Consider the following 8,302-nt stretch of genomic DNA (forward strand, 5'->3'; position numbering starts at 1 on the left):
CCTGTATCAATATGAACAGGCGTAGCAATTTACAGTCTCTTGACCAGACAATTATTGAATAGATAAAACGTTTCATCCCTGACTGAAAATGATAATTAACTAACCAACCGAGATTACAGACAGCTTCGGGTGCGTCAAATAATCGAGTGGCTGAGTTTCCATAATAATCCATGACATGGACAGAGTATATAACATATAACTGAAGCACATTCACATTAGCATGGAAATATACAAACTTTGAACTGCGTCCTGTGCAAAATACAGTAACTCGACATACCCACCGTTTAGAACAATTTGAAATAACACTAAAAGGTCGGCTATCAAGTAGAATACCTGCTTCACCTTCAAGTGGTTCAGTCTGCCTGTCCCTGATATATATGAAGAAGGCCATGGGTGATGCACATCACCTGCTATCAGCAATGGACAACGTTCGTGTTTCATTTGCAACATATACATATCTATTATAAATAATATGAACAAAGCTAGATACAGACTAGTCAATGTATATGGGATGAAGATTCATCTACATGTAGCTGTGTACAGGTGATGGGATTATTGTTTCGTTGTATGAACCTTTTTTTCGTTTATAAACTAACGTGCTCTTCATACTTCATCCCTCATGCTTCCCTTTCCCAGTACCCTAAAATCCCATTTTTACCCTTATAAATGATAAAAAGAATATGTGGGTCTTATCTGAAATGTAAGATGTTATGTACATTTTTGCACTTGTGTCCTGTGTTGGAACGATAATATGTAACTTTCTTTATTTTAATAGACCCGGGCATATGTGCAGTCAACGAAGACGAGGTACTTCCATCGCACACACAAGTGTGTTTTCACGACACGGGTGTGAATACGCCAGTCAGCAAGTCGAAGTGCAGCCAAAGTGGCAGCGTCATCAACATCACTGCTGTTTATGTTGGTGTTGACAAGGACATTTCCTGTGTTAATAAGCCAGGGCGAATTTCCCATACGGACGCATATTGCTGTCCCCCAGACACAGCAAAAGACGTTTCACTCAAAGCTGATTGTGTACAAGGTTTAAAAACAATCAACGACAAGAGCATGAAAACAAGAGAATGTACAATTAAAGAACCGTGGGTTCTTCATGTGCGAAAATCCACTGGAGCTCCCACCAAACTGTTCTCGAGTTACGTAATAGTTGAATACAGTTGTGCACAGATTCCGTCTCCTGGTGCGACGAGTACAACCAACAAAAAGGATGCGTCTGTTTGTATAGATGTATGCAGTTCAAAGACTGTTAGAGGACCTATAGTTGTCATCATTCACGCCCGAGATGAAGCACACTCTGGCACATGTACATGTAGTATTATGTCGAGGAACTGCGTCACAATGAAACTGTTAACCAGCTTCCAATGTAATAGTTGTGTCAATGGCAGTCTGGAGGAGGGACACTGCTGCTATACGGACAGTGAGAAATCAGAGTGTACACAGAATATGACCATCACAATTAATACTGATTTCATGGGGAAAGGACAACTCCTAAACTTTAGTGGTAAGTTGATCACTCCAATTTACAGTCTAGACCCCGTGTGGACTCTGGGGTAGAATTGGTCCCCAGCAACGGATCGAGTACTTTACTGTAACAGGCTCGGTATCTTGGGTGATGGTGTGTAATAGTTCCAAACAGCGTGGATTGTTCCTCAACGTATCAGTCACTGGAATGTCTGGTCCTGCCTCGATTATTTACAGGCCGTCGTCATATAGCTTTAATGTAGTGCTGAGCTCGGCGCCAGACAACAAATAAACAAAAAACACGTAGGTTTCAGTGAGTGTGTAGGGTTCATGCTGTTTTTTAAGCAATAGTCCAGACACATTACGGCCGATTTCACACAGTGTACCCGTATGGGGATTCAAACCATATACTTAAGTGTCACGAACGAGCGCTTTAACCACTTGGCTATCACACTACCTTTGGTTTGAATGGTCAGATAAAATATTGAACAAATTGTTAATATATTTTGAATGTTTACCAGTTTCAAACTATGGACAACATTGTCTCCGGCTAAATTTTGAGGTAGAAATTAAAAGGTCTCTAACGGGATCGGGTGGTCAGTGTCACTGACTTGGTTGATGCAGGTCATTTGCGTGGGTCGATGCTCATGATATTAATTACTGGATTGCCTGGTCCAGATTCGATTATTTACAGACCGCCGGCATATAGTTGGAATATTACTGAGTGTAACGTTAAACAACAAACAAACAAACAAATTAAATTTTCAAAAACACATAAATTATGTGCTTGTTGACAGGCAGGTAGTAGATGGTATCGGGAAATGGCCTTGAGTTGCTGTTTGTTGTGTATTTTCATGTCGAGGCAACTGATGCTGTTACAGGCCACGGTGGAGCCAAAACGGATGAGGGCAGTGCAGAGTTAGTGGTCAGCTGTAATCAAAGATCACCAACCAATCCAACCAATCCAACCAATCCAACTAATATTGATGGTAAACTCCTTCACGTATGACAAAAGAGACACAGACAGGGGAGGGGGAGAGAGAGTAAGAGAGAGAGGGGGACAGGGAAGAGAGAGAAAGGAGAGAGAGATTGAGAGAGAGAGGAAGGAGAGAGAGAGAGCGGGAGAGAAAAGGAAGGAGAGAGAGAAAGAGAGAAGATTGAGAGCGGGAGGAGAGAGATTGAGAGAAAGATGGGAGAGAGATTGAGAGAAAGATGGGAGAGAGAGAGAGAGAGAAAGGAGAGAGAGAGGAAGGAGAGAGAGAGAGAGAAAGAGAGAAGATTGAGAGAGGGAGGAGAGAGATTGAGAGATAGATGGGAGAGAGAGGAAGGAGAGAGAGAGCGGGGGAGAAAGGGTGGAGAGAGGAGAGAGGGGGAGAGAGATTGAGAGAAAGATGGAGGGGAGAGAGAAAGGGAGAGATTAGAAAGGAACACCGAGGAAGAAAGTTTCATCAGCGACATTATAGTCCCCGAGTTAATAAAATCACATGCGTTTCTCACAGAATACTCTTAAAAATATGTTGATAAAAAATATACATATACTAGAATGTTTTATATATGTTTGAATATATTTCATGCACGAAACTCAAATTGGGAGTTTAGACATTACAATCGAGTTACCTTGAAACTTCCCCAGACAAAGACAGCAGTCACGTCCGCACGGCAACAGTTGCAGCAACAGTAACATCGGTGACGCTCCTCATCGTGGTCATAACCCTGGTTGTTGTAGTAGCAGTTAGAAGGTAAATACAAACGACCACGCGTTTCAATAAATTGACAAGTATTTATTCAAAATGCATTGTATTGGTCTCCATTGCCATGTACCAAAACTACGGACAATTATTGAGTACCAACAGTGTTCAACATAAAGCAAATTATAGACTGATTTTCTTATTAACCTTTTGTTCTAAATATGTAATACCGAATAATGGAAGTATTATTCCAAATACACACATGATTCCATCCCTTCATTACTACATCAGGGGCAGTCGGGTAGCCTAGTGGTTAAAGCGTCCGCTCGTCACGCCGAAGACCCGGGTTCGAATCCCGACATGGGTACAATGTGTGAAGCCCATTTATTGTGTCCCCCGCCGTGATATTGCTGGAATACTGCTGCTAAAAGCGGCGTTAAACCATACTCACTCACTCACTCACTCACTCACTCACTCATTACTTCATCTATACAGAAGAAATTATGTCATGAATCATACTATGTCAATTGACACGTGTTTAGGAGAAGGAGAACAGCGAGAAAACCTCCTATCTACATGACGGGAGAAGAGTCAGGGCAGAGACAAAGTGGGGAAACAGGACCTTCTGGCTCCAGTCCTAGCAGAGGTCAGAGTTTGCATGGAATGGCATCGGCATCAGTTCACCATCCGAACGAGGGTGTTGCTGGGGGCATGGATGATCAGGCAGCCGGCGTGAGAGCTGAAGCTGCTGATGCGACTCCAAACCAAGATGCTGTTGACGAGGGCATGTATGACAGTGCTAGAGGCCCTAGCCAAGGGCCAGGAGGAGGAGGAGGAGGAGGAGGAGGGGGAGGGGGAGGGGTGTACGGGAAGCTGACCCGGGAGTCTGGAGAAGAGGATGTGTATGACCATGCAAATAGCGGTAAGGTCAGGAAGGTGCAACAGGTGACGGGCATCTACGGGAGACTCAGCCACCATGCGGATGACGATGTGTATGACCAAGCCAGAAGATTAGAAGTAACGCCGTCTGTGGCGGATGGTAACACATACGGGCGTTTGGAGGATGTCGCTGAGGAGGATGTCTACAACCACACTAACTCCACGAAATCTAAAGTGGGAGCACAAGACAACGAGGACTATTCGACGCTTAAGCAAGATGTGTAAGTGGCGGAAAAACGCTTTATTTATTTTTTTCAGATTGCTATATATTTCTCCATGCGCCAGGTTGGGGTTCGCCCATTTGATACCGTAGCTCCTCCTTTCACAGAACAGATAGTTTGTCGTTAAGTAGTAGCCGATAAAAAAATCTCATTGTTAGCCTAGTGGTTAAAGCGTTCGCTCGTCACGCTGAAGATCCGGGTTCGATTCCCCACATGGGTACAATGTGTGAAGCCCATTTCTGGTATCCCTTGCTGTGATATTGCTGGAATATTGGTAAACGCGGCTTAAACAACACTCACGCACTCCAAATTGAAACACAAGGCTTAACCCACAAATCGGTTCGTACAAAACTAAATTGTGAAATCAGGAAATGACAACACAAGATCACTATTTAATCAACACATTACATTGAAACACAGGTTAAGGTGCACCGTCACAAAAGGCAGTACAATAGGTCAAATAAGTGGCGACAGAAATAAGTAACAGACCCTATAACTAATGTCAGTGCAGTAACGAATGCATCTACCCGTGGCAAGGGTGTTAACTGATTACAAAAGAACAGTTTCCACCCTTGCCGAACTAGGCTGGAATTTCTGGGCTTGGTCGTAGCGCCAGTGGCTTTTGCGAGTTATGTCCCTTCTATGTCTCTCCTATAGACCAACCAGATTCCACCTCTCATATCACTTGCAATTACTTCAAACAAAATGGCAGCGCCCAGCCAAGACCATCTGATCGATAATCAAGATCTATATTGTAATATAACGAACCTTACCTCCTGAAGTGCATCAGATCACTTGAGCACCATGTGGTGTTATGCCCCTTGTATATGTCAAGACGTGTGTTGATGCGCTCCGTCAAAAAATCATCTTAATGTCGTATTATGACCGAAATTGACAGAATTGAAGCTGAAGTAAGTGATTGACATAATACCAGAGACCGAAGCAAGAAAATAAATGGCGGCGATCGAGGTCTATAGAGCAAGAATTGGACTTTTCACTCAACCAAAAGGTTTGAGCTATGCTGTGAAACGCATAAGAAAATGTTGATCTGTATTCATATTTACCAAAAGAGCATGTTTGTGAACTTGTTTACATCAGTGACGTCACGTCATTCAAAATTGAATGGTCAGCTTGGCCACCTCAACCTTCAGGTGCTCCAGACGCGTGCCTATCAGATGGTAATCCGCTGCCCGCTGAAGTAATAACACATAGAATCCTGTGTGCAAACCACATCGAAATGAATCCCGGACAAATTACCTCAGCAGAAGTCAACGATACCATTTTGAAGGAAATCAAATGCGTGAAATGTGACCTCGGAAGACAGATAACCACACTCTCAAATGAGGTTCGAGATTTGAGTACCAGATTTAATAACATTGAATCCAAGATGACCAATCTTCAGAGTGACATGGAAACTGTACAACACAATCAGAGTATAATGTCCGAGGACGTTGGTTTGATCTCCGGCAAGAGAGAAACTAGCACAGTTCGACGGCGAGATCGACATGCTAGATGCATTTAGCTGGCGTGAAAACGTTATCCTCCATAACGTGACAGAGGAAACAGGGGAGACGCACACTGATTGCAAGGTCAAGGTACTAGATATCTTGAACAGCCATGTTCAGACCAAGACATGGCCGGAATTCCAGCCAAGTTCGGCAAGAGTGAAAACTGAACTTTTATAGTCAGTTAACTCCCTTGTCTCGGGAAGATGTGACGAATTTTAAGAATCTGTCACTGTCGAATGTCTTGAATGAGGAATGTGTCCATGGATCCGGAGCAGTGTCGGAGGGTAATTCAGTGTTTTCCGATAGGGATCCAGTCAGCAGTTGGCAAGTAGACACGACCCAAGTCAGGACGTAGATAGCCTCGATTCGGCCCCGTGTCGCTCTCATATAGGTACAGTGAGCCCTTTAGAAACTGTCACAAAACCTCTCGAACGATCAAGACTGTTTTGTTTGTTCACAACAACGAAGGGAGGCAACTTATAGTAACACTTCCGGGAAAGATTTGCCACTACAGCAATGGCTATTTTACTAGCGCAACTGTCATCACCGACAATCACCGGCTGACAATCACCGGAAATAAACCCGCAACATTCTCTACTTAAGAAATAACGAATCGTGGTCGTTGTTTATCGTACAATAAAACACTGCAGGGAGAATAAACCATAAGGGGCGAGTGGTATATTTTCCCTGCAGTGTTTTATTGTACGATAAACAACGACCCCGATTCGTTTAGTTCTTATATGACGTATCAACATTACGTACATCCCCTTTTAATAAGGATGTTAATAAAAAGTACACCTTTGAAAATATTTACCCGTTTTTGAATAATGATTACTCCCTGAATAGATTCCGCCCGGGGCAATGTCGGGCAAGTCCATTTTATTGACAGGTGGGTATTTCCCGTTATATCGTCACAATTCTGACGTCGATAACCTGAGCCTTTTCTCCCAATACCGATTGTCATATCTCCCTCGCTTTTGGGCGTGCTCGTTCGGCCATCTGAATTGCCCAGCTACATCTACAGGGAACAACTCACTAGACTCCCCTCTAAAAAATAACGTTGTCCAATATACGACGTCATCAATTTGCGAGCGCATGTTCGACTCTCCTGAAATGACGTCATGATACAACAATGTTTTATTTGGAAATAAACCATTGTTCTTTGCGATTTATCGCGTAGCTATCTTATATTGCCACATAATATCATACATAAGATGTATATATACCTGTCCATATTTCTTTTACAAACTTTGTAAACTCTGTAGTATATATTTAGTCACGTTGTACAAAGACGTCGAAATATATGTGGTCAAATATAACACTCTGTATATACATATGTGATGGCTGTATTTATGTTAGACACATACATGTAGCTGTGTGTCTGTATGTATATTGTAGCTGCAAGTGTGTGTCTGATGTAAATACTAGTATGTCATGGCTGTCGTTTTAATATCTGATGTTTATGTAGCTGTTTCAGCCCACCTACATTGTTGTACATTTTTTATTTGATGTACATCTATTATAAAATTAGGTTTTCAATGTTTAAATATTCATTCACCATGCAATAAACCATTTATAAGCGTTTATGTGCTCTATCGTCAGAGTAATATCGATTATGTAGTTTGGCAATCGCAAATATCGTGCTCACCTTGCCTTTGATACGCAAGGATACGCTCACCTTGCAACGAACGCCTTTTGTCGTCACTGTTTGATGGTGATTCATAAACACATGCTCATGAATGGTCGGAATCATACAATGTAGTTTGCTTTAAGTAGAGATTCCTTATGCTTATGGAAATGTTTTTTGTTGCTTTTATGTACATTTTTGTTGTTGTTGGCTTTTTAGACATGTTTATGTAACCTGGAATACATTTATGTTTTGTTATGACTTACTTTCAGTAAACCCATTGTCAAAAGCAGGTTTCTTGATTTGTTTGTTTCATTTGTTTACAAATACAATGATTGAATGAGTAACGCCAGGTTGAACACCATACAAGGACTCTACAAAACAACGTATGAGCGATTACTTTATTCACAGAAAACATGGAAATGTAGTTGAAGGCAATAGTTATAATTTAACATTTACATTATTTAATGTCAAAGTTCGTGTAGATCAGAAAAAACACACTATATAAATGTATACTATATATGTCTATAACGGCGAGGGGCGGTCGGGTAGTCTGGTGGTTAAAGCGTTCGCTCGTCACGCTGAAGACCCGGGTTCGATTCCCGACATGGGTACAGTGGGTGGAGCCCACTTCTGGTGTCCCCTGCCATGATATTGCTGGAATATTGCTAAAAGCGGTGTAAAATCAAACTCACTCACGCACGCACGCACGCACGCACGCACGCACGCACGCACGCACTCACTCACTCACTCACCCACTCACCCACTCACCCACCTCACTCACTCACTCACTATAACGGCGAACGTGGAACTTCATGTTTCCTATCCGAATAATAATATCCT

General features: G+C 42.4%; 1 protein-coding gene across 1 annotated transcript in view; it reads left to right on the top strand.

Moving 5' to 3' along the window:
- LOC124141504 overlaps positions 1–4,328 on the top strand; it is a 12,846-nt gene extending 8,518 nt beyond the window's left edge. The window contains exons 4-7 of the mRNA XM_046509540.2: positions 776–1,516; positions 2,358–2,465; positions 3,110–3,215; positions 3,707–4,328. Coding sequence (XP_046365496.2) covers positions 776–1,516; positions 2,358–2,465; positions 3,110–3,215; positions 3,707–4,328 — 1,577 coding nt within the window. The remainder of the gene's footprint in view (positions 1–775; positions 1,517–2,357; positions 2,466–3,109; positions 3,216–3,706) is intronic.
- The last annotated feature ends 3,974 nt before the right edge of the window (positions 4,329–8,302 follow it).

The sequence above is a fragment of the Haliotis rufescens genome, unplaced genomic scaffold, assembly GCF_023055435.1.
Source record: "Haliotis rufescens isolate VD_foot unplaced genomic scaffold, xgHalRufe1.0.p SCAF_26, whole genome shotgun sequence".
NCBI classification, from domain to species: domain Eukaryota; kingdom Metazoa; phylum Mollusca; class Gastropoda; order Lepetellida; family Haliotidae; genus Haliotis; species Haliotis rufescens.